General features: G+C 34.5%; 2 protein-coding genes across 5 annotated transcripts in view; one reads left to right on the forward strand and one right to left on the reverse strand.

Annotated features, from left to right (window-relative positions):
• The window catches only part of LOC149795075 (cilia- and flagella-associated protein 46-like), a 218,449-nt gene extending 203,949 nt beyond the window's left edge, over positions 1-14,500 (reverse strand). For both annotated transcript variants that reach the window (XM_089964780.1, XM_089964779.1), the window contains exons 1-5: positions 14,338-14,500; positions 12,902-13,035; positions 7,161-7,292; positions 5,894-5,958; positions 2,310-2,474 (exon numbers count right to left, since the gene is read on the reverse strand). In XM_089964780.1, the coding sequence (XP_089820906.1) occupies positions 2,310-2,474; positions 5,894-5,958; positions 7,161-7,292; positions 12,902-13,035; positions 14,338-14,386 (545 nt within the window). In that variant the 5' untranslated portion in view covers positions 14,387-14,500. The remainder of the gene's footprint in view (positions 1-2,309; positions 2,475-5,893; positions 5,959-7,160; positions 7,293-12,901; positions 13,036-14,337) is intronic.
• LOC149795077 (PACRG-like protein) overlaps positions 1-27,987 on the forward strand; it is an 87,119-nt gene that overhangs the window by 26,599 nt on the left and 32,533 nt on the right. Inside the window, exons 1-3 of one of the 3 annotated variants that reach the window (XM_089964783.1) lie at positions 14,697-14,741; positions 21,442-21,677; positions 27,026-27,093. In XM_089964783.1, coding sequence (XP_089820909.1) covers positions 21,474-21,677; positions 27,026-27,093 — 272 coding nt within the window. In that variant the 5' untranslated portion in view covers positions 14,697-14,741; positions 21,442-21,473. Of the gene's footprint in view, positions 1-14,696; positions 14,807-21,441; positions 21,678-27,025; positions 27,094-27,987 lie in introns of those variants that run through there. The other 2 variants (XM_089964782.1, XM_089964781.1) reach the window with 2 other exon arrangements.

Below are 27,987 nucleotides of genomic sequence, written 5' to 3' on the forward strand. Positions count from 1 at the left end.
CTTGGCCTTATAATAAAGTATGGCAAAGTAATTGTACAGAATTGGGGTATATGTGTAAGTATTAACATTTAATGATACATCAGCACATTTATGGCTATATGATGCTGATTACAAGTAAAGACCTAAAAATGTAATTATAAAGAAATGCACAGAAAACTTTGTTAAAAAATAGAAAAATTAAGTATGATAAAATTAAATACAAAAGGAAATGATGTCAAATTCTGTAAGATGTATATAAAATAAAAGATAAAGACTAACCACAGTTCTGAACATTGTTCTATAGGATATTGCTCTAACAGTGTGACTGTAAGACTGACCACATTTTGGTGGTTTATCCTTTCTCCATATGAAGTCATTGCTCTAACAGTGTGACTCTATGACTGGCCATATTTTGGTGGTTTAACTTTTCTCCATATGACATCACTGTTCTAACAGTGTGACTGTAAGTCTGACTATATTTTGGTGGTTTAACCTTTCTCCATATGACATCATTACTCTAACAGTGTGACTGTAAGTCTGACTATATTTTGGTGGTTTAACCTTTCTCCATATGACATCATTGCTCTAACAGTGTGATTGTAAAGACTAACCACATTTCTGAGATTTTACCTTGCTCCATAAGGTAACAATGCTCTAAAAGTGATTCTAAGACTGACCACATCCTAAGGTTTTACCTTGCTCCATCAGGAATCGTTGCTCTGACAGTGTGACAGTAAGAGTGACCATAGGGTAGCAATACTCTAAAAGTGTGACTGTATGACTGACTATATTTTGGTGGTTTAACCTTTCTCCATATGACATCATTACTCTAACAGTGTGACTGTAAGTCTGACTATATTTTGGTGGTTTAACCTTTCTCCATATGACATCATTGCTCTAACAGTGTGACTGTAGAACTGACTATATTTTGGTGGTTTAACCTTTCTCCATATGACATCATTACTCTAACAGTGTGACTGTAGGACTGACTATATTTTGGTGGTTTAACCTTTCTCCATATGACATCATTGCTCTAACAGTGTGACTGTAAGTCTGACTATATTTTGGTGGTTTAACCTTTCTCCATATGACATCATTGCTCTAACAGTGTGACTGTAAGTCTGACTATATTTTGGTGGTTTAACCTTTCTCCATATGACATCATTGCTCTAACAGTGTGACTGTAAGTCTGACTATATTTTGGTGGTTTAACCTTTCTCCATATGACATCATTACTCTAACAGTGTGACTGTAAGTCTGACTATATTTTGGTGGTTTAACCTTTCTCCATATGACATCATTGCTCTAACAGTGTGACTGTAAGTCTGACTATATTTTGGTGGTTTAACCTTTCTCCATATGACATCACTGCTCTAACAGTGTGACTGTAGAACTGACTATATTTTGGTGGTTTAACCTTTCTCCATATGACATCATTACTCTAACAGTGTGACTGTAGGACTGACTATATTTTGGTGGTTTAACCTTTCTCCATATGACATCATTGCTCTAACAGTGTGACTGTAAGTCTGACTATATTTTGGTGGTTTAACCTTTCTCCATATGACATCACTGCTCTAACAGTGTGACTGTAGAACTGACTATATTTTGGTGGTTTAACCTTTCTCCATATGACTATATTTTGGTGGTTTAACCTTTCTCCATATGACATCATTACTCTAACAGTGTGACTGTAGGACTGACTATATTTTGGTGGTTTAACCTTTCTCCATATGACATCATTACTCTAACAGTGTGACTGTAGGACTGACTATATTTTGGTGGTTTAACCTTTCTCCATATGACATCATTGCTTTAACAGTGTGATTGTAAAGACTAACCACATTTCTGAGATTTTACCTTGCTCCATAAGGTAACAATGCTCTAAAAGTGATTCTAAGACTGACCACATCCTAAGGTTTTACCTTGCTCCATCAGGAATCGTTGCTCTGACAGTGTGACAGTAAGAGTGACCATAGGGCAGCAATACTCTAAAAGTGTGACAATAAGACTGACTATATTTCTGAGGTTTTACCTTACTCCATAAAGAATCCTTGTTCTGACAGTGTGACAGTAAGGGTGGCCATATTTCTGAGGTTTTACCTTGCTCCATAAGGAATCATTGCTCCAACTGTGACAGTAAAAGTTACCATATTTCTGAGGTTTTACCTTGCTCCATAAGGAATCATTGCTCCAACTGTGACAGTAAAAGTTACCATATTTCTGAGGTTTTACCTTGCTCCATAAGGAATCATTGCTCCAACTGTGACAGTAAAAGTTACCATATTTCTGAGGTTTTATCTCATAGGTATACAGCTGTCAATACTCACATCATGAGTTGAGCTCTCCATTCAAAGTCATTATCATCAATGTCATCAAGCGCTTTGACAACGTGGTGAAGACTGCGTGCCAGGTATTGACGATAGTTCTGCTTAAGGAAAGGTCTACAAAACTGCCAGTAAATCACTGAGGCATTGTACACCAGGAAGTGATACCTTTTGAAAGAGACATCTGATATTTTAGAAAGTAATCGATTTGAAAAAGTAGCATTTGTCATGTCTTGAGAAACAAGAACAATTTAAAATTAAAACATAACAGTCAAGAAAGAACACTCTAATGCATCTACATTATCAGAAATTTTCATGAATTTACATAAAGTAACTATTTAAAATGACCTGAATTTTTCTTTATAAAAGTTAAAATATATTTTCCATCTTTAGACTAAATGCATTTTAATTTGATTGTACAACAAACTCACAGTTGTTAACTATTAGCACTATATGTTGTTCACACAAGGTGAAGAAAAAACCAGAGTGCCAGCAGAAAATTCACCATCAATGTTAACGGGACCACCACTTACAAATACACACAAAAAAACAGTGATACGACGCAAGAAAACATAAGTGTTAACATTAACCCTGAAAATATGAATTACTGCTAAAAATTTGTATCAGGAATCAAAAAATTCTCATAGCTGCTAAAGGACATTGTTCAGAACAAAAAATGATTAATGTGATTGCTGGACATATTTGAAACCATAAATACATTCAAAATAAGAGTAATCAATTATAATAAATAAGAAAATGAGGCAAGCAAGTGTATCATAGAATGAATTACCTAAACTACATAATGATCAGTGCCAAGTATGATGAGAATTTATTTTTCATGGTGTTTAGGAAATATTGGCAAATGAAAATTTCTTAAATGAAATCTTAATACAAACTTCTATGACTATGGCCTTGACCCTAAGGCAAAAGCGGCAAGTCAGTATAATGTAGAAAGAATTGTCTTACCTTCATAATGATTCGTAACAAATAAGAAGGGGTTTAGGTAATATAAGACAATGAAAAATTGTAACAAAAACCTTAATAAAATGCTAATGCTGCTGCCTCTAGATCCAAAATGGTGACTTTTTTCTCTCACTTCCCACTAACATGTAGACAGAGATATATGAGGCTGATCACAATAAAGGCAACTTTATTTTTTTTAATTCTTGATTCTACTAAAGTTGGAGGTGAAATATAAATGTTGTTTTAAAGACCTTTATACCATTTTTACCCTAAGTCATTTACACCCTATATTTTCTGACACAACTTTTCTTCAAAACAATGTTTAAACTGAATTTAAATTTTGGGGTCAGGCATTGTACTTTTATTAATGTTATTACTGACCAAGATTTTCAGACATACCACATAAGATTAGTTAATATGCATCAGAAAACAGAAAGATAATATAATTTCATATGTGTCCAGTATTTGCATTAGGAAACGGAAAGATAATATAATTTCATATGTGTCCACAATCTGCATTAGGAAACAGAAAGATAATAAAATTTCATATCGTATCCAGTTTTTGCATTAGGAAACAGAAATATAATTTTTTTTAGTGTCCAGCATTTGTATTAGGAAACAGAAAGATAATATAACTTCATATAGTGTCCAGTATTTGCATTAGGAAACAGAAAGATTATATAATTTCATATAGTGTCTAGAATCTGCATTAGGAAACAGAAAGATAACAAAATTTCATATAGTGTCTGGAATCTCCATTAGAAAAACAGAAAGATAATAAAATTTCATATCATGTCCAGTATTCATTAGGAAACCGAAAGATAATATAATTTCAATAGTGTCCAGAATCTGCATTAGGAAACAGAAAGATAATATAATTTGATATAGTATCCAGTATTTGCATTGATAATAATAATTTTAATAATAATAATAACAAAAATGAGGACTTTGTATAGCGCCTAATCTTTAGAAGCTCTAAGCACTTTACAACATTAGACAACACCTATAACATAAAAAACATAATGATATGATTACAAAAACAAACACTCTTGAATGTGATCACTGTCTTTGTGTCTAAGTTCAGTGGGCAATTCATTCCACGTTGCTGGGCCTTGCTATGCAAAAGAACGCTGTCCATATGACTTTGTTTTCATAGTGGGAATAATGAGTATACGATTGTCAGAAGAGGAGCATAAGTATCTTGCTGGTGTGTACACATGGGTGAGGTCAGATAGGTATGTTGGACTAGAGTCCAACAGTGAAGCATAGCACAGAGAACAAATTTTGTGTTTGATTCTGGATCGAATGGATAGCCAGTATAGGGTACAGAGCAGCGGGGAGGTGTGCTCTGATTGTGATACTTTAAGTATTATCCGAGTAGCTGTGTTTTGAACTTTTTGAAGTTTCTGGAGCAGATATTGAGATGAACCAGACAGAATTGAGTTACAATACTCCAGTCTTGAAAGTACTAATGGATACACAAGTGTTTTAGTGGCATCAACTGAAAGATATTTGCGAATTGAGCTGATAAATATAATTTTATATAGTGTCCAGCATTTGCATTAGGAAACAGAAAGATAATATAATTTCATATGTGTCCAGTATTTGCATTAGGAAAAACAGAAAGATAATAACAGTTACAACTTAGACACAGTGAGATCACATGAGATACTCTTCCACAGCTGAACTCTAATAACAGTTAAAACTTAGACACAGTGAGATCACATGGTATGCAATTCCAACAGCTGAACTCTAATGAAAGTTCAGTCTTATAGTCAGATGAATTGGATGCAGTTTCAACACCTGAACTCCAGCAAGAGTTCAGTCTTAAAAACAGTCAGATGACAAAGGCTGCAGTTCAACAGCTGATCTCCAATAACAGTTCACTCTTATAGTCAGATGGATGGGATGCAGTTCCAACAGTTCCATCTTATAAACAGTCAGATGACACGGACAACAGTTCTAATTAGTGAACTAGCTATTCATTGCTTTTGACAAATTTCAGTTTCACTAGATTCTTACTTTTTTCTCATTCAGAAACAAACGAATTTACATATAAGATGTCAAAAGAAACCAGTAAATAAACAAATCTAATTTCAATGCATTTACATTACAAACACAACTGCAAATTGGCTGACTCTAGAAATGAAAAACAGTGGTCTATATTGCCATAAACCTAAATGTTTGGACATTGTTTTTCATTTTCAATCATTTTCTTTGAACATATAAAGAAAATTATATTTGGCATTCAAAAGAAAAAGGCAATGTTGGCATGTTGACATGATGCCACACATCTCATGGTGGGAAGGACTGATGTAATTTTGCTAAATTAAGTCCTACAGACAACATGGTCATTAGTAAATTGTAAGATTTTATTAAGTCTTAAAGATTTGGAGATTCACTATAATGCATCCATGGCCTTATATTTTGTGATTATAGAGCATTTAAATAATTAGGAAAATAAAATCACTGAAAAACTGCATCAGATAACTATAGGCACCACGTGTCCCGTGTCTGACATGATGAATTAGTGTCTGGTCATTATTGATTATCAATCCATTTATCTATCAAAAAAGTGTCCATCAAATACAACCATTATGGAACCTGATATCTTTGTAAATTACCTGGGATTCATCTTGGCAAAGGTAATAGCCTTTAATAAATAGACGACTGCTTTCTCCAACTGATCCTGAAAATTAATGAAAACCTTATGAACAATGAAATATAACAACCCAAAAGAGTCAACTAAAAGTAATCTCCATTCAAGATCTCTATGAATGAATTGGGTGTAAAGGTAAACTCCATCTGAGATCTCTGTGAATATATAGGGTATCAAAGGATAAAGGTAAACTCCATTCGCGATCTCTGTGGATGAATTGGGTGTCAATGGCTAAAATAAATCTCCATTCAAGATCTCTATCAATGAACTGTGTGTCAGTGGCTAAAATTTGGGATGAGTATTTGGAGTCATTTAAATTTTGGATGATTTGCAGAATAAATATTTCAAGAATATGTGTGCTCACAATTATGACATGTACATTGTCAATAATTTTTCATTTGTTTTAGTCAGTGTTCATTGATTCAAATCAGTTTAGTAAAATTACTATATCATACTGTGAACATTCATATAGTTCAGTAAACACACTCTGCTTCATACTTGGGGAACAATTAAGTCAGTTCAGTGAACACACAGTTTCATACTCTAAACATTCATCTCAGTTCAATGAGCAGATTCTATTTCATACTCTGTAAACATTATATTTACATATATTTACATCAGTTAAGTGAATGCACACTCTGTTTCATGCTCTTAACATTAACTGGTGTTTAGCGAACACCATCTGTTTCACACTCTGTGTATCTCAAGTATCTTTAACACTAAAAATTCTGATACAAGAATTATTAATTAAGACTTTGCTTACATCTACCACATATTTTAAACTATTTATATGAATAAAGAATGCAATTCTAAAATGCACAATGATCCATTATATGATTTTCAGAAGTCAAAGTAGCTATGTACTGTCTAGGAACCACTGAAAATACTATATTCCTTGTATTCAAAAATGAAAAAATCTTTTTATAGGACAGTAAAACATATCTATAAAGTACACTAAAAAATGTGTCATTATGGACAGGTGTCCATTTCATAAAGGTTTGATTTTCAGTGAAATTCAGAATGGATTTTTAAGTTGCAATCAAAAGGTGTTTTTTTTTATTAGGAGCTCTCTGCTAACACAGATGGTTTCAATGTCAACTGAATATTCAAATAATAATTTTAATGTCCATTAAATTTTATCTATACTTTTGGTGGATACAGCTTACTGAGTTTTTCATTACATCTTTGTAGTCATCCCATACAGAGATGTCTTTATATAATCTGCCACTTACCGGATTGTTGGCTGTTTGTGGAGCTAACAACTGTGCCTGACAGAGATAAGCTCTGCAAAGAAACTGATTAGCTGGGGCAGGCTTCATAAAATACATCTTCAGGCACTCTCTGGCCATGTCGTGGAACCCATTCTACAAGCAAAAGTAGTCAAAATAATAAATACAAATGAATTCTACATCTATCAGAACATTAATCAATAATGAGTAAAAAGTAAGTAATCAAAAATAAATATGTAAGAGTGTATAAGATTTAAATGCAAATATATCATAATCAGATAGCAAAAGAAATGCTAATAATGATATATATGCATGCAGGGTGATAAAACCTCATCAACATTAAAAATCAGAAAAACTGAAATCGCTTACAATATATAATGTGTCTTCAACCTATGGCTGTATAACAAATATTTGAGAAGAAAACATTTGAAAATGTAATTATAACTTAAGTTGTTACACATTTGACATTCAATATGTTCCCTTGCATGCCAGGCATAGAAGTCAATAATGAATCCGTTCATGCAGATAGGGTTGCCATAGAACGGAACACCTAAAATACTTCTAAGACTCAACGCTGCAAATGCCCACGTGTTTTATTATGTTTACTACCACAATGCCAACACTCATCTGAGATGCTATCCCTCTGTACCATGACCCAAGGATCAGGTACTGAAATCTATTACGTAGAGAAAGCCATTATATATACAGGTGTTGTGTTCATCACAAAATAGTAACAATGGCATTACTGCAACAACACTTTTGTATTTCTTTTAAATCTCTGGCCCCCTCCTATGGACCCTAGGGGATGTGCCAAAAAATGGGACCTCTCTCATAGATGATTACAAGTATGGGCAATCTGGCAATCTATGACAAAGTTTGGTGAATTCTCAACCAGTAGTCCAGAAGAAGCAATACTGGATGAGTGTGATGTGTGTGTGTGTGTGATTTGGATTTTTAATGTAGCTTTAACAATTTTTCAGTCATATCACTACGATGTCTGCAATGTGGCAGTTTATAGTGATGATGTCCCACCCAGTCACATTATCCTGACACCAGGCCGACCAGTCCTAACACTAACCTCTTAATGCTGAACACCAAGTGAGGCAGCTGCTAGTACCATTTTTGTAAGTCTCTGGTATGACTCTGTCAGGGATCAAACCCACGACCTCCCGCATCCGAGGCGGATGCTCTAACCACTAGGCCACCGGAGCGGTCAATATTGGATGAAGAACAGGCAATAGATGGACAGTAATACATCCAGGCAAAAGGTCACATTTATCCCTTATGCTTTATAAACAAGAGTCCCTTGCAGAGGCCAATGCTCTACTGCCCAAAAAAACAAAATCCACAAATTCAAGATAAAAACATTTCAACATTAAAACTGTCAAGGGTTGTAAATATGTATGATATTCTTGAGCAACAACATTTTTCACATTTGCCATTGTGGCAGCCATACTGGATTCAAGATCAGCACCATTATTGTTCATGACACACCAGACATCATTTGAAGACGTTTGGTAAAAACTCCATGCCAATATGATAATACCCTGAGGATTAGTGGTAATATTTTTAAAATGGGCAGCTATATTTGATATAAAACTGCACTATTTTGTTGTGGCCATACTGGATGTACAGATCAGAACAATCTTCATTTAAGACAACTAAACACCATAAGAAGTCTCCCAGTGATACCACTACGTTGATATATTTTCCATTTAGAATGAGTAACAATTACAATATAACCATAACAAGATTTACAAGATGGTGGCTGTGTTGGGCATATTGGATGTCCAATAGGCGCCATATTCATTTAGGACCAACCAGACATCATAACAAGTCTTGCAGTGAAAACTCAGAAGGCATTGTGATAACATGATTTTCAAGATGGCCACTGTGATGGCCATTTTAGATATAAGATCAGCAACATGCTGTTTAGGGCCAACTAGAGATAATACAATGTCTTTAAGTGAAAACTACATGCTGATATAAGCCTCCATCCACATGGAGTATAAAGAACAATATTTTCAAGATGGCCACCATATTGGCTTTACTGGATGTCTAAGCAACACCATTTTCATTCTGGACTATCTAGGCATCATATAAAATCTTCTGGTAAAAACTGAGTATTGATATTACTCTCCATTTAGTCAGTGTAACAACAACAAGATTTTAAAGATGGCTGCGGTGATGGCCATATTGTGGGCTTCAGATTGTCACCATTTATGACCAATACCATGAAAAGCCTTGTAGTAGGCCATCCCTCCAAGTAGTTTATGAGTAGGCCATCCCATAAACTCTAATTTCCCCAACAACACCCCATTCAGACTAACAAAAGTTTATGCTGACAAAGATTATGCCACTGCAGATGCCAACACAAAAATAACTATGTTTCACTATATCTATGTCGCAACATAACTATGTCTCACTATATCTGTCTCACCATATATATGTCTCAACATGCCTATGCAACTAAATGAAAGATTATTCAGTTTGAAAATTGCACAGAGTACAGTGAACTTGTGAATTCATCATTTAATAATTTAAACTTATGCCCATGACTCACCATATCTAGATCTCAACATGACTATGTCTTGCCATATATGTTTCATCACCAGATACAGTTTCTGCCACTACTGATAAACATGACTGCACCACATGTACTGGCACGAGGAAGTAACCCAATGATCTGTACACAGTATCCTGATTGTATCAGATACAGTATCTGTCACTGCTGATACACAGGACTGCACCACATGTTGTCACAGAATAAGGCAAGAAATAACTTGGCTTCACCTTAGAACGATTTGATAATTTTTGTCGTACTTGCATAGCACGTTACCTAGGAAGGATAATTGTTCTTCTAAATAAGCGACTGAACTAGCATGTATCTCATCATAGATTGCATGCAGTGAGAGACACTAAAAGCATGGTATGCATGGGTATTTTACCCTTACTAATACTCATTCTCTGTTAGATTCAAGGCAAGTTTCTTATCTCTAAATCATACGGGCTGTACAAATAACTGAGTCACGAGTCATATGTTTGTTTCAATTGATTATGTTGTTTCAATTGAATACAACTGAGTCACTTTCATTACGTGAAATTATTTGAATCTTACTTTTGTTACATGAGATTATTTGAATCTTACTTTTGTTACATGAGATTATTTGAATCTTACCTTCATTTTCGAATATATGAATCACATTTTTGTTTTCCTATTTGTGAATGTTTGTTTGTAGAGCATGAAAGAATCAGTACACTGTATTTATAGAGTATATAGATATTTATATTAATTCATTTCATAAACTTCCATCTTTCATCACATTGTGTTGTGTTGTTGTTTGATTCAAGCATCCATTCAGGTCTATCCTGTTACACATGATCTGGCAAATGTCAAGCAACCCAATGATTCATACACAATGTGTTGATTGTATCAGGTACAGTATCTGTCAATTCTGATACACAACTGCATCACATGCATTGTCACTATAGAACATATTGATACCTTGATATGATATACCACATGCATTGTCTGAAGCAAGTCACCCAATGTTTTTTAAATATTGTTTTGATTTTGTGAGGTACAGTATCTATCACCATATATTACACTCATACTCGTGCATTATACCACATGCATTTGTTTGAAGCATGTCACCCACTGTTTTGTACACATTCTGTTCATTCTGTGATGTACAGTAACTGTCTCTATGTAATACACTCATACTTTTGTAGTATACCAAATGCATTGTTTGAGGCCAGTGACAAATATTTTGTGCACATTGTGTTGATTCTGTATGTTTCAGTATCTGTCACTAGGCAATACTCATGACTGCACCACATGTATTTGCAAGAGGCAAGTGACTCTGCATTGACTGGATTGAATGTGATAACATGTCAGCATTTAGACTTAAAGTTGTATTTTTGGTTCTATATATGACATCAAAATATTTCTTTTCCAAGCTGGTTCAAATAGAATATTTCATTAAAAATCTTAAAAAGAAAAGATAAATAAATGCAGTATACAATGCATCTACACTCCATGACTTTGACCTTCCCACATAACTTAAAACTCAATTCTGAAGAAAGAAAAAAACGTTTTCTTTACTGTTTTGAGAAAGAACAATTTCTTGTCCATTTCAAGAAAAATAGGATTGCTTAATTGTGAATGTATTGAGAATTCTGCTACAATGCAGTTTAGATTTTACATTATTGCAGTGACATACTGTATGCATATTACTTCACTTATATTATGGATGTGTACAAAAAGAGATAAATATACTTCTCTGTTTAGATACATTTGCTCCATGCAGCCAATCAAAGAAAAGGTGGTGTGAACGAATAAAAGGCATAAATGGACAAATAGAAAACAAACAGTTAAACAGACTAAAATATATTCTTATGACAATGCCAATAAAAACAATATTAAAAGATTTATTAAATTATATTAGCTGTTACTTCGCTTATAACTAATTATCATAAAATAAAAATTTAAATAAATATTTTTCATTTCATTCAATTTCTTTTTTTAAAACTTTAAATGCTGGCCAGTCTCTGCCCAGACTGTGTTAATCATCACATATTCGAGCTTTCATGGCAAAACATTTAAATTGTGTCACTGTCTTTCATCTCCTATTCATGAAATCTTTTCCAAAGACTAAATGGTACTCTATAATAAAGTGGTTAAAAGCTGATAAGAGTACCTATTATAAAGTGGTAAAATACCAGCTCTTATTTTATTTAAATGTTATGATAATGAATTACTGCCATCTCTTATATATATATATATATATATATATATATATATATATATATATATATATATATATATATATATATATATATGGTTTCCCAATGTTTTGAGCTAAACAAACTCTTCATCAAGGGAACAAACAGCTTACAAAATATATATTATACATGAAATTCTGGACTCAAACATGTTATAATAACTAGAGAGAATTTACAATAAGTGATATAAAAAGTTATGTAGCAATAATAGATGAGCAGGTTATTGTGTCTATCACACAGAAAACCAACATACTTTAACCTACTGGTAATTCAAGCTTGTGAACAAAGAAGAAAAAAACATGTGATACAAAAGTCAATGCTATCCACAAGAATTGCTAAAGAAATTCTACCCAGGTAGATGGATAAAGGTTAAAAAAGGAAATATCTCAAAAGAATGACGTAGCAGGAGAACTGACAAGAACAATAAGTAAATAAAAACAAGAAGAAGAACAACAACAATAGCAAAAAGAATAATAATGTAATTTTCTAGGATAAATATTATCACAAAATTTGCACACAGATGAAAAACTGATGACTGGCAGTAAATTCTATAAGATAAACTGAGACAGATTTTTTTCATTTAGGCCAAATGCCTCATGAATTTTGAACTGTAGTATCTAGTATTGTTCCTTATGTGTGAGTTCTATGTCAGTCCAGTCTAGGCTTGATTCAACTGGCAGCATCTCAAGGGACCTGACTGAATGTCTCATCAAGTTCAATTGGTTGGTGACTTGCACAGTTTTTTTGTGTGTGCAAATGTAGCTTATATGATTATTCATTTGCTTTATGAATTCAATAGTTTTGCCATCATTTTGGGTGGCATAGATCTTGCAGGTCAGAAGATTTTTGGCTCATCATCCTAGCTTATAATTGATCATATAGCTAACTAGATATATACATACTGACAAAGGACTGGTGCATTAGATCTTTACATACATTATGTTTACATTGTCTGTTACCTGAAATGCAACCTCGGCACAAAGAACATAAAGATCTGGACTGAAGGATTCAGGAGAGTCAACAGCTGGCTTGTTTTCAGCAACATTCCTAAGCATGGAATACGCCTGGGCCAAAGGTGGATTCTTTTCTTGACCTGAAGTCATATGGATTGAAAACTATAGTTATAGTTGTTGCTTTCAGAGTACTTACCAAGGCCTAAGACATGGTATTACTTTGTCAAGTGTAAGATATAAGCACAACAATTGAAAGATTGCTTCACTTGATAATTCAACTGCCACAGGTAAGAGGCAGACCTCCAGCATGCACAATCAATCCAGTTTGTAGTGGTTAACACCTTTCAGTTGACCTCAATGAAAATGTACACATAACATTGATTTTTGCTGCAAGTATTTCTAGGGGTATGTAAATAATAATCCTCTAATGGAATCAATATATGAGGTAAGTTTAATCAAATTCTAAAAAATTATATCCATTACTGAAATAGTCAGTACTGAAGAAAAAGTTACACATGTCGTGTAGAAATTCAGAACAAGCTATTTTAGTAATTATGTTTTTTGTTATAATGGACCTGCTGTCCTCATTTTCTTGACTTAGTTTAGAACCTGGCTACCACTGTAAAAGTCCACACTGATCAATAATTTTCTTCTGGAAGTTTTCAGATAACATTTAAGACAGGCATTTAACAATCAAGATTGAATGGACTTTGGTTGAATTATTTTAGTATTCAATTTTAGCACCACAATTAATATTTAATCTGAATAATTGCACCTTGATGACCACAACAACATATACTTTAGATATGTTCAACTTTATACTAATGATTATTTGGTGTTAAAAGATAATAAGATGACAAGTGTTAGGGACCCAGTGGCAACAATTAAGTAAAAAATATACAGATTAACGAATGAAATAATTCAGTTCTGTGCATTTTTATATCACTGATGCCTTTCGTTTTTAAAACTGGTAGGAGTACAAACAAATGGGAGGGACGGCGAATATATTATAAGTGGTCTCGCTTAGTGATAACCACGGGTGCTCGAAGCGAGAGCATGTTGAGAGAACAAAAAATCTGAAGGAAAAAAAATAATACAGAGTGACAAATAGAAAACTATCTCAGGAGTAAAACAAGCCATAAAGAATGGTCGTGTGACTTTAAAGACGGAAATAGCAGAAGGATATCGAGGGTCATGGGTTTTACGAAGTATTTGGAAGTTACGTGCCTTCTCTCTTATATAGTATGTTAGAGAGGGTCCTATGTCAGAACGGGTCATGGGAGTAATCTAAGGTATTTTTGTCACTCTGTATGATTTTTCTTCCCTTCACATTATTGTTTGTTTTTTCTTTTCCTCAACATCATGCTCGCGTCGAGCACCTGTGGTGACAACGCTGGAACATATTCGCGTTGCAAAAGCGAAAAAAAAATATATGTTCTTACCAGCACTCTTCTGGGCTGCAATGAGAAGTGATCGAATACTTGTATCCATATTTGGATCTAAAATCCAAACTGAAACCGCTGAACTGTGTTTCAAATCTTCACAAGTGTCTTGTAAACACCATGAAGGCTGCCATCTTGTTTACCAATGCAACCAGTAATGCGCCGGAAGTTTGCGCGAAAATTAAATTTGTTGTTATTTTCATCTGTCCCAGCTTAGTCCACCTTTCTAGTTCAATTAAAATAAGTCTGCATCATATTGATTATACTTTAGCATCTTTCTTTATATTTATTCAGTAACTTTAACTAAATAAGGATAAGCTTGCACCAGAATATCTCCAAACTTTGTATCCTAGCAACGAGAAGGTACTTACTTTCCCGCCATACACAATGTGGTTGCACTTCCGGTAGGCTGACGACAGTGTTTAAAATTACATTACATTGCAGTTGAATAGTGAAACTGAAGTTGGAAGTAAGGTTTAATCAAGGAATAAATTACATATGGCAAAATACATGTATTAAAAATATTAAACGTATGCAAATGTGATGCTGATATAGGTTAAAACCACAAAATATAACATGATGTGAATGGTTTTGACGCAGTCAGTCACATGTTTAATTTCGTCATAAATATCTTCTATTCATGTCAATGCCATTAATATTTTAATCCAGATGTATTATTTTAATAAAGTATGCAAATAATAAATTTTATGTTTTCGCTCATGTGTATGTATTTTAAAAGGGGGTCTTTACGCTTGTCGTTGTCTTCAGAAGCAATGCATCAACAACCTCATCGCAGATTCGTATGGTTGCTTGCAGGTCACCTACACATATGTACTATGCATAAACATACACATATGTACTATGCATAAACAAAAATAAAACGTTTAGATTTGTTTTCTTCTCTTTTTCAATATGTGCCCGCAATCATGCGGACCTATTCAGGTCATAAAATCCATCCATCTATATGTTCCCAAATTCGGGGACCGCTCCATGGCCTAGTGGTTAGAGCGTCCTCGGATGGGAGATGTCGCGGGTTCGAACCCCGGCCGAGTCATACCAGAGTCTTATAAAAATGGTACTAACAGCTTGTAATGTTATTTGTTATTGAAGAATAACTACAGAAGTCGTTCTACACTATTTATTAAATATAAGAAATCAATACAACTAGGAAGGGGAGTAAAGACTGCCCTGAGAGTATTTTTCATAAACCCTAGTGAATGTATTACATAAACCAGCTGTTGGCGTGTATCAGTTCTAATCCAGTGATAAATATATGATCACTTTTATTGTCAAGTGATATTACAAAGCTGATTAGATTAAGGCTCCATCTCATCTACATCTACATCACCCCTCCTGAGAAGTTTACATTAAAATGATACATGATCTGATGACCGCATTTCTAAATAAGCTACATCAGCTTCATTTTTACAAGTTCAGTCTCTCAGGTGGTTTTGACAATCTTCCCAAATGGGTGAAATATCCATTTTGACCGGTTGGCACTGCTTTGCTTTCATCTGAGTCAAAGTATCAGGGTTTGAAACAGTCACTCTGAGAGACTCTGATAATGTAGTAGGCATGGGAATTAAATTTCTCCTATTATGCTGTAACCCTCCCTCATCAGTTACTACCATGTATGAACAAGGTGTAGATGCCTCAGATTTAATAATTCCTGAAGAAAAATGATCTTTAATCCGTACTTTATTCCCTACCTGAAGTTTCATATTTCTGGCGCAATGTCGACGATCAAAATTTCTCTTTTGACTTTGCTTTTGATAGTTTTCTGATTTCTTCAGTTTAATTAAATCTGGCCATTTTGTCTCTAAGTTGTTTGGTGCCATTGGCAAAGTAGTTTGTAATTTTCTTCCCATCATTAATTCGGCAGGGCTGTATCCATTTGGTAATGGTGTTGCACGATATGTCAAAAGAGCTATGTAAGGATCTTTTGCTCTTTTAAGCATTATTTTAATTGTTTGAACAGTTATTTCGGTGATACCATTGCTTTGTGGAAATTTGGACTACTTGAATACTTCTGGTATACCGCGTCGTGCAAAGATTTATTTGAGATGATTGACAATTGCTTTTGAACCAGTGCCTTGCAATTTTGCTATTTTGATGTATCATGAGAAACAATCAATCACCAAGAGATATGTTTGACCATTCAGTTCAAACAAGTCTGAAGCAACTCTTTGCCAAGGTCGACTTGGAAACTCATTTGGTATCATTGGTTCAGCTTGATCTCTTGAGTTTTTTATGCAGTTTTGGCAAGACTTTACCAAGTGTTCTAGCTGAGTACTTAGTCCTTTCCACCAGACTGACGTTTTGACACATTCTCAGCATTTAACTATGCCTTGGTGACCATAGTGAATTCTCTCTAGGATTTCTTTTTTAAGTGATTCTGGTAGAACAGGCATGTACCTTTCATTAAAAGACCATTTTGAATTGCAAATTCACCTCTATCTGCCCAGTACGATTGAAGTTTTCCGTCAATAGTGGATTTCTCTGGCCACCCCTTTTAACAGAATTGTACAAGTTGTTTGCAGATCTAATCATTTCGATATTCAGACTATATTTGTTCAAGTCGAGTATTTGATGCAGGCAAATTACTAACTACGAAATCAACACAGGCGTTAGTTTCAGCCTGAAATTCACTGCCACTCTCAGTGATGAGTTAAAGGTGCTCTGAATAGAGCATCAGCAGTTAATAGATTTTTGCTAGCAACATGAACTATACAAAAGTTGAATCTCATCAAATGCATTCTAAAGCATTGAATTCTAGGGGGTAAATCTTCCAAGAATTTTGTGCTCATTAGTGGTACTAATGGTTTATGGTCAGTTTCAAGTTTGAATTGTGACCCAATTAAATAGCTACTGAAGTCTTCAAAAGCCCAAGTGATTAAAAGGGCCTCTTTTTCTATTTGAGCATAGCGTTGCTCAGTTTCTGACATACATTGTGATGCGAACGCCACCGGTCTCAGTGCTACCATGCTTCTGCCATAGCACAGCACCTAGTCCAAATGAAGATGCACCTGCAGATAGAATTATTTCTCTGTTCGGATCATAATGTGCTAAAGTTGGTAAAGATATCATTTCTTGCTTGATATCTCTAAAAGCTTGTTCTTGATCTGGGTCCCAAGTCCATGAGTTTTTACTTTTCAAAAGCTCAGGTAATGGTTTTAATTTTTCTGCCAAATTTGGATTAAATTTGCCAAGCTGATTTGTCATACCGAGAAATCGTCGTATCTCTGTTACACATTTCAGAGTTTCCATCTCAGTTATAGCTTTGACTTTTAAAGGTCCAGGTCTTCAACCATTTTCATGAACAACATGCCTAAGAAACCTAATGGATGGTCTCAAAAATTAACACTTTAGTGTGATGCCAGCCTTTTGAATTGATTTCATGACCATTTTAGTCTTTCATTATGCTGATTCATTCAGTTCAATCAGATCCACGCAAATTCTTACTGTACCGTTTAGTTTCGGAATGACAACCATTGCCATGCACCACTCAATAGGCTCATCTACTTTTGAAATAACACCCATTTTTCCATTCTATCCAACTTCTCTTGAACTTTATTCAGTAAAAGGATAGGAACCTTTCTTGGGGTAGATAAGCATAAGGTTTGGCATTTTTGTTGTTGTCCCTAGACCTTTAAACATATTTATCACGACTTTTGCTTCCATTTTGTGAGTTTTTATCTGAGGCATTTACTGAGATATATTTACCTGTTCAATAATCTTGAGAGCCTGAATTGTGGGCCTGCCCATGAGTGCCTGATTCAGTCCCTTTACAACAAATATGTCCTGTACACTTAGCGCATTTTTCAATTCCAGTCCACATGTAAATTTCCCCAGCAGTTTAAGTTCAGCAGTTTAAGATCAGAGTTTCCAGGTCCATACAGTTTTCCATCAAACTTTGATAGTTTTTGGTCTCCAATTTTTTGCAAATTCCTCTCAGGAATTACAGTCACATCAGCTCCAGTATCAGTCTTGAATGAAAGTGAAACACTCATTATCCACACCTGACCCTTCTTTGTGCTAATAGTCCCTAGAAATCCAGGTTCCGCTCTCAATTCAGTTGTGCAAACTGCTGATTTTGACAGCATTTTGCATAGTGTCCCGTTTTCTTACACTAGTAGCATTCTGCTGGACATTGGTCTCAAGAATGATTAACTTTCTTTCCACATCTCATGCATCCTTTTCTGCTGACACTATTCTGTTGAACTTCTGGGATTTTATGTTCCTGTTTCCCATATTTCAGTGAAGATGATTTTACTGCATCCATTGCAGTCATTCGTTCTCCAGTTGCTCATATAGTTGATTGATGCTTTTTCACAGCCTCATTTTGTCAAGCTTGACTAACGGCAGACTATAGAGTTAGATTTGCATCTAACTGCAATTTTTCTGACAGTTTTGAATCTCACAGTCCACCTATAAGTCGAGCTCTGATCATTTCATCATGTAGTGACCCGAAATTACAATTATCTGCTAACACATAGATAGCTTTAACAAAACTGCCTACTGTTTCTCCCTCTTCCTGCTTTCTTTGATTAAATTTTGCCCTTTTAAAACTTTCATTCCTCTTTGGAATGAAATATCATATGAATCTGTCACAGGCTTCCACTTCTTTTGATCTTCCTCTCTCAGGTTGAATGAAGACAAAATGTCATCAGTCTTACTTCCCATGGAATAAATCAAGGTATTTACCTGAATTTCTTCCTCTTTTTCACTAAGTCCAGATGCCTGACAAAAGTGTTCAAAGCACTGAAACCACTTTTCCAAAGTTTCAGGTCTCAAAAAGTCAAATTTGTCCGGATTTGTAAATTGAAATGAAGCCATTTTCAGCTCTGATATTTTCAGTCTTGTGTTTTTACCACTGCTGCTATGTAATGTTATTTGTTATAGAAGAATAACTGCAGAAGGCATTCTGTACTATTTATTAAATACAAGGCATCAATACAGATAGGAATAGGAGTAAAGACTGTCCTGAGTGTATTTTCGCATGGAACATAAACCCTAGTGAACATATAACATAAACCAGCTGTCAATGTGTATCAGTTCTAATCCAGTGTGGAATATCTGATTATTTTTACTGTCATGTGATATTACAAAGCTAATTAAATTAAGGCTTACACTACACGGCTGCCTTGCTAGGCACTTAGCATTAAGAGGTTAGTATTAGGACTGGTGGGCTAGTTGTCAGGATAATGTGACTGGGTGGGACATTATGTCACATATCTGCAGCATGATGCAGTGCTAGACATCAGTATAAACTGCCACACTGCAGACATCATGATGATATGACTGAAATTGTTTTAAAACTACGTTAAAAATTCAAAATCAACACACACACACAAATTTGGAACCCTCGGGTGGCAGAGTGGTTGAATGCCAGGATCATCCACAGAATTATTGGTGGTGGTGGGATGGAATATGTAATGGTCATCTATTAAGTTTTACTGATGTGGGCCAAAATATGTTTAGAGGTAAAATCCGGGGTGCTCCCATTCCCTTGCCCCTATGTGTGGGTGCCCATGTCTGACGCATTTGCCTTGACAGATCTCTGTTCACATGAGTTTAAGGCTTGGCTCAACCAGTGTGGGTGTGTAAGAAAGCTTGCCAGTAGCTTTTCATTGCTTGGTGGGTCTTACTGGGTTCATCCTCCACCAAATATAGTTTCCGCCATGTATAGCCTATTGTGTGCTGAAACATTCCATTAAACCCCACACACCAACCAAACTATTCAGTTTTTTCTTTCTTCCTTGTACAATGTACTGTTTCCAAACTTTGTAAATTGTTTGCATATTGGGTAGTTAAGAAGCCTGTTACTTTATAAGTCAAATTCAAGGTAACTGTCATTGGTGTTAACACCGATTTTACCTTTGAGCAGCAGGACTAGCTCACATAGAAATCAAAAGTGGCCCAGTAGCAAATTAGCTGGCTAAAATAGTGAGTTCAGAAGATTTAACTGGCCCTCCATGCCTGCAGCCATGAAAATTAACTATCTTCAAAAGCCTTAGATCATGGGCTGGAAAGTCAGTGACTAAATCAACCCCTACTTTGAAAGAAGAAAAATGGTTTCCTATGCAATGATATGCTTTGCATTTGAGGTAAAGAAGAAGGTGAAGGTCAAGTAAAAGGTCAAAGCCAATGTGATTTCTGCACAGAAACATTAGTTCCGTTATGTTCTTTTTTTATTGTCACTATATAGCCAGTCTCATGCTGACATGCCATTAAATCCAGAGACATACTAAACAGACATGGACTAAACTTTGAGATAGCTTGTAGTGCCAGTAAGATACAAGCCTGTTGATTTAGGGTTCAGAGGTCAACTAGGTGAAAGATGGTTTTTGTATAAAAAAAACATTTCAGTTCTTGTTGATGGTTGAATCTTTAAGTACAAAATAAGCTTGTTGATGTTGGGGTTCAAAAGTGAAGATCACTGTGTGGTTCCACCATAGAGGCTTGCTTTTTTTATCACCAGGTTCAACATTGAAAAAAGGTATTTCATTATTTTCTCCATTGGTAAATCTTGCTTTGAAAAAATAAAAACAAAAGAAATAAATGCCTTTATCTTAGGAGAGAATTAATGATCCCTTAGTTTTAGTTATAAAACTGCCATTCAAATAGCATGTGGACTCTTGACAGGACTCATGGTACTGAAGTCCTATGAAAAACCAGTCTTTAATCTTTAATCATCATTAACTTCTTTCTACCTATTAAATGATTTGTGAACTTTTTACATTTTATCAATGATTACCTCAACTTAACAGACTCTATGTTCGCATTTTATGTAACAAAGAAATTCGTATTTTGCACAGATGCATTTATGTACATATGATTTGATTTTTAAAAATTACTTCACAATTAGCATTGCCTCTAATCATAATGCAGCAATCAGATTTTGAAGACAACATAATATTCTTGGTTTACATCAGGTATTTATAGAGAATGATTGCAGTCACAGAGCATTGGTCATTTATGTATATTTTGGTGTATGCTTCATTGTTTTGTCAAATCCAGCTAATTATATCATTCACAATAATAATCTAGGCAAACTAAATATTCATTCCTATAAGATTATAGTTTCATTGCTTTATTTTTCAGATGACCATTATGTGCAGAATCTGGTATTATTAATGGCCAGTTCTCAACCAGGAAGTGCTAAAAGCAGTAGTTCCCTAGGGTCTGCTGGCTCTCGTGATGCCAGGACACCACCTAGTAGTGTGTCCAGGGTACAGAAAAGAGCTGCAGGTGGCAGCTTGTCAGACAGTGGTGTGGGAAAATCAGGTTCACGACAACCAAAACCTTCAGACAAGTTAAACCCGAAAACTATTGATCCAGTAAGCATTATTGTTTTAACTGTGTACTTGTAGCTGATAGTACAAATTTGTATTACCCCTTCACAACAGTACTAATGTAATTGTCATTGTCACAAAAAAATGGAAGTTATGTACAGGAAAGGTCAGGACATGAATTCTAGGGAAAAGTGACTTCTCCTTTGGGACAGAACAGGGAAAAGTGAGAGCTAAACAGGGATAAGTGGGAGCAAAGCAAGACATGCAATATGTATGTGTGTGTTTAGGTGTGTGTATGTATGTGTGTGTTGTTTTCATTCTCTTATTTGAATTATGCCATCAATTTCCCAGTATGCATATTTGCATTTGACATTGGTTTTAAGCAATACTTTATTTTAAGTAGAACATTTTCTGAGTTCTGTCTATATTATAAACACATTTGGTGCATGTTTAAAAACTATCATATTCATATTCTGTGTATTTTGGCACTATGACTTAAAAAGAGAACAACAAAAGCTATACATTGTAATGAATTTTAACTGAGTAACTAGATTACAGTGTAATTGCAAGTTAGTACAAATGCTTAATCAACTACACTTTTCTTTTTACTTTCTGCAAGTCCATTTAACAAATGGCATTTGAAAAGATTTCTAAACTTGTTTGAAACAACCTCTGCACACATGTACATGACAGAAAATGCACACATCTTTCAGATAATACTGTTTGTCCTAATTTCTTTGTTGCCCATAAAACTTTACCGTAACTGTTCATAGACAACACACTGAAGAATTAAAGTCAGTATATAAATTAACAAAACTTATTTTCAACTGAATCGGCACAGCCAAGTGCATCTATTTTTAGCCTTGAGCTATATATAACATAACACTGGAACTAACCTGGCCAAGGTGAGGGAGCATCTCAAAAGGGATGGTCGTTCAGTGTTCCTCTATATATAAAAAATGTGGCACAGTCATTTATGCTTTCCTAACAGAAGAAGACAAAGTTTACACTCTTTAGGTGACTTAGTTGCCCACTTTGCCTGGTAGCATGAACCCTGAAGGTATTGTATCATTTTAAGTCATTTAATTTTATAGAGAAGGTAGTGTATCTAAGTCATGGACAGAGTATATATTTCTGTTTAAGTCATATAGTTCTACAGTTAAGGAGTTATATCTAAGTCATATGTTTGTACAGGGAAGGAATTATATGTTTGCAAGTGAGACATTATTCCATGGAAACCTTGTTGATAATTTATGCCTATCCTGTTATGCCTATCCAGCTATTGCAAAAGCTTGACATTTTGGTTACTTTGACATCCATATATGTTTGCACATCCTGAACTAAAATCAATGTTAAATGGACATCCATGTGTTTGTGTAAACTCTGAATTAAACTCTGTGTTAAATTTTATAGATTAAGCTAAGATTTATATATCTTTTCAATTGCAAGTTAAATAAAAAGTCAGTCTCAATAAAAAGGCAGTTTCTTATTACATGTAGTGTCATTAGCAATTGTTTTAAGTACCTGTTAGAGCAGGTTTATTATGCCTTTAGCAACTGTTTGTGAATATATTTTTTTACACTGATTTACATTGCAAGGTTCCGATTAATTGCTTGGATACTAATAAAATGCTGTTTTTAGATTTCAGGTGCTTGTATATCTTTGCAAATTTTCCAGTGATAGCAAATAATTAGTAAAACTCCATAAAGTACATAAATTCAGCAAAATACATTTCCAAAATTCGGAAACATAAAATGATGTTTTCTTTACATTAATTCCATCAGCTGTTTGGCTTATAGTGAAGATGACAACTGATTAGATGTGGAGGGATTCTCTCCCATCTGTTTGGATGGTCTAGTCACCCCCTGTCCCTGACTGGTTTCGTTACTATTGTAAATCATCAGATTGAATTCATCTGGTAGATTCGTTTATTCAGTTAATCCAGCAATTTGGCCTAATGGGTAAAACATTCACAAATAAAGTATTAGAATACAAGACCATTAATTGCAGTTTCTGCATGAAAATGGATAAATCTAAAATCGTTAGAAGCACATTTAGGAACTTCAGATGTAAGTCAATGTTAATGTCATCTATTTACTAAATGTGGCAAATAATACATAGGTGAGACTAAAAGGGAATTCCAAATGAGAATAAGAGAACACTTGAGGGATATCCATAATCATAAAGATTCGCCAGTGTTGAGGCATTGTAATCTGACCACATCAGATTGTGTGAAATATCAGATAATAGAAATTTAATATTAAGTATGATCCAGAGCTCTCTATTAGCACTTGTTATAGGAAAGATAGAAAACTTATTTGGATACACAAATTACATACTCTACATCTGGTATGGATTAACATCTCTTTAAATGGGAGTCCAGGCATTTTTAACTTTGTTTAGCCTCATACTGTGGCCATACATGTACCTACAGTACTAATAATACACAATGGACTAGGGCACAACAATTGTATTGTCAAGGGAAAGCAGAATATCTTTAATGTTCCCAACCATTTTCATTCACAAATACAGAAGTATTGTTTCTTCATCAAATATATTACATGACCATATTACCTTTGAGAACTAATACTACCTTGCAAATCTAGCCATCCCAGGTTACAAATTTTTTTATAGCTGAGAATTACTTTTGATTTTTGAGGTACTAGTAGTTATGATTGGTTAAGTAGTTCTGAAGAAACATATTTTGCTACAGAAATTCTTTCTTCTCCAATATTGTATTAATTTATGTAAATTCTGTTACTGCATCTCATCAGATGATTTGCTTTGCCTGTATTTTTGTAAGACAAACAATCACATATACTTGTGTCTAATGTTATCCTGACTATCCCAAAAAATAAAATGGATGTACCTGATATGTTTCTGTTTGTCAGGTATGACTATGGCTGATATTCTGTTGCACTATGGCTCATTGATACAAGAAGTTTGTGTTACTCTTCTGCACACTCTATTACATGAAGTGTTTATTGCTTTCTACTCTGCATTTGTATACATGAAATGTTTACTACTGTTTACTGTGCACTTGGCTACATGATGTGTTTTATTGTCCACTGTACACTCTGGTACATGAAGTTCTTAGTAGTCTCTACTGTACACTGCTGCATCATGTGTTTATTCATCTCCACTGCTCACTCGACTGCATGAAAAAGAAATGGTATTTGTAGCAGTGGATCACATGAGCATGTAATCATACTGATTTTCTATAAAACTCTTGGTGCAATGTTCACACATGGACACACATGAGCTTTATCTGTCCATTAGTACATCATATTGAGCTTTTTCTACACCTGTGCAGTGTCAAAATAAATGCACGCACCCCCAAATTTTTTTTTTTTTTTACAGTACTAATTTTAAAATGCATCAGTTTGGTTGAACAGAGATTAAGCTGTTGTGTCTAATAATTGTAAAGTTCTGATCTTTGATGGTTCATGGGGGAAAAAAATGAAATTTGTAACTATGGATTCCAGCATTGGGTATCTTGTAGGTATACTCAAACTGATTTCTATTTGTTTATTTGGATTCTGTCAAATTGTTGATCAAGATTTTTGCATTTAAAACTTTTATAGAATGCTGTTAATCCGTTTTCTGGTTAAAATTTCATGACAAGTTTTTCGGTTTTGAGGTCATAGTTGTAGGTAATCATAGTCAGAGGCAAGGTTTGGCAGCTTGCTTTGTTTGCCTTTTTTTTTTTCAGGTTTATTCTTAAATACCTTAGTATAGGGGGTTCAAATTTATGCAAACATATTCTAAAATAAGTCAAAATAAACTTATGAGAGCTATTTTTTTAACATTTTGTGTACAGAATGAACAAGTAGGTATGGTGGACCTAAAGTATGATTTGCTTTGGTGCTTTGTTTCTTGAATTTGAAGTTTCAGCTTCAGATTGCTTGTAAGTGTTAAGTCCAAGTATTTAAATTGGTTAAAGTTTTAAACACTGTTCCTCCCCAGGCCACTAATCCATGATACATATCCATACATCATGCGGTACAAAAAGATGTTATAGTGCATAATAAAAGAATGTCGTATTTATAAGAATATACCTGAAAAGTAATCATTATTGCTTTTTTGGAGTTGGAATTCCATGCCCATTAAAAATTGGAATTAAGTCATACACAAGAAAAACAGATCTGTTGTGCATGTAGTAATTTATCTTAAAAATGAAATTACAGTTGAAAATGATAGAATTTTTTTTAAAAATTCCAATCATATGGCTTACGGTATAAATTAATAAAAGTAACTGTTTAAAAAAAAAATCGCTACTATAAATCATATTTTGCAACTTGTTATTTTTTCCACTTACCAAAAATGTGCAAATAGTATGAAAAGCTAAATTCAGCCCTGCACTGAGTCTGTCCTTGCTGGCTTCAGTTCCTGCCAGCTGTTCTGAGAATATTTGCATGAAACAACTGAATAATGTATATATTTAATCAAGTACTGTAGTTAGAAAAACTTGGTATTTTCACAAGTGGTGAAGCCATGAGTGAAATATGTTATTCACTCAGAAGAAGCAAATGGTATTTTTATTTCATGCCCAAATGTATTGACTAGCAATATGTATAACAGATTGAGGTTTTATTTACTTTATGCTGAAACATGTCACCGCTCTAGTGGCCTAGTGGTTAAAGTGTCTGTCTCAGAAGGGGGAGGTCATGTGTTCAAACCCTGGCCGAGTCATACCAAAGACTTACAAATGGTACTAACAGCTGCCTCACTAGGCGCTCAGCATTAAGAGGTTAGTGTTAGGATTGGTCGGCCTTGTGTCAAGATAATGTGACTGGGTGGGACATCATGCTACATGTCTGGGGCATGTTGCCCCAGTGCTAGACATCACTATAAACTGCCACACTGCAGACATCACAGCGATATGACTAAATTTTTAAAAGCTATGTTAAAAATCCTAATCACACACAGATACATATCAGCTAGCAGTATGTATAATAGATTGAAATAGCAGATTTCTTACTGTATCCAGTGTAATAATGTCAGCAGTTTCCTGTCCTTTCTTGTTTAATGTATATTTGTGCAGGAATAATCAGTTGCAAGATAATTCTCCTTCTTAATTCAGGGTAGAAACAACACAGAACAAAGACTTTTTACAATAAAAAAAATATGTGCACATTGTGGGATTTGAACTTGGTTTGTCTGCATGCAAGGCAGCAGTATTTACCACTAGACCAAGAATGCATATAAAGTTAGCTCAGATTCCTTGGTCATAGTGTTATCAATGCCTGTTGATGGGGCAGTGAAAAATATCTCTGGTATTCCATATTAGTGAATTATCAAAATTATGTTCGTAAATCCAGGAATTTTATGACTTAGCAAAAAAAAATTGTCTCATTATTTTATTTTTCACTGACTTTTATTATTGCTTTCAGTTCAGTGATTCAGCTAAGCATCAGAGTGCTTTTGCAGCAGTATATACTAATGGAGGAATCCCATGCAGGTAGGTCTTTCATTCGTATGCACTTCATGTACAGTATATACTAATGGAGGAATCCCATGCAGGTAGGTCTTTCATTCGTATGCACTTCATGTACAGTATATACTAATGGAGGAATCCCGTGCAGGTAGGTCTTTCATATGTATGCACTTCATGTACAGTATATACTAATGGAGGAATGCACTTCATGTACAGTATATACTAATGGAGGAATCCCTTGCAGGTAGGTCTTTAATTTATATGCACTTAGTGTACAGTATATACTAATGGGTAAATCTCATGTTGGCAGGCCTTAATTTATATGCAATCATGTACAGTATATACTAATGGAGGAATCTCATGTTGGTAGGTCTTTAATTTGTATGCACTTAATGTACAGTATATACTAATGGAGGAATCCCATGAAGGCAGGCCTTAATTTGTATGCACTTCATGTACAGTATATACTAATGGAGGAATATCATGTAGGTATGTCTTTAATTTGTATGCACTTCATGTACAGTATATACTAATGGAGGAATATCATGTAGGTATGTCTTTAATTTGTATGCACTTCATGTACATTATATACTAATGGAGAAATCTCATTTAAGTAGGTCTTCATTTGTATGTACTGCATGTACAGTATATGCTAACAGCAGAATCAGATAACAGGTAGCCTTGATTTACATGCACCTTTGCATATACTAATAGAGGAATCCCATTGATATGGGTAACTTGGGGTATACATGTACCTGGTTGTATGGTGGAGATCTCAATATTTTGTTTCTCTGTTATGACAGGGAGGTGTGATACCATGAAGTATACATGTATATGGTTATAGACTGGAGATCTCAGTATTTTCCTGGTTATGATAGAGAGGTGTGATACCATGAAGTATACATGTATATGGTTATA

The sequence above is a fragment of the Sinohyriopsis cumingii genome, chromosome 7, assembly GCF_028554795.1.
Source record: "Sinohyriopsis cumingii isolate HCF-2022 chromosome 7, ASM2855479v2, whole genome shotgun sequence".
Lineage (NCBI taxonomy): Eukaryota > Metazoa > Mollusca > Bivalvia > Unionida > Unionidae > Sinohyriopsis > Sinohyriopsis cumingii.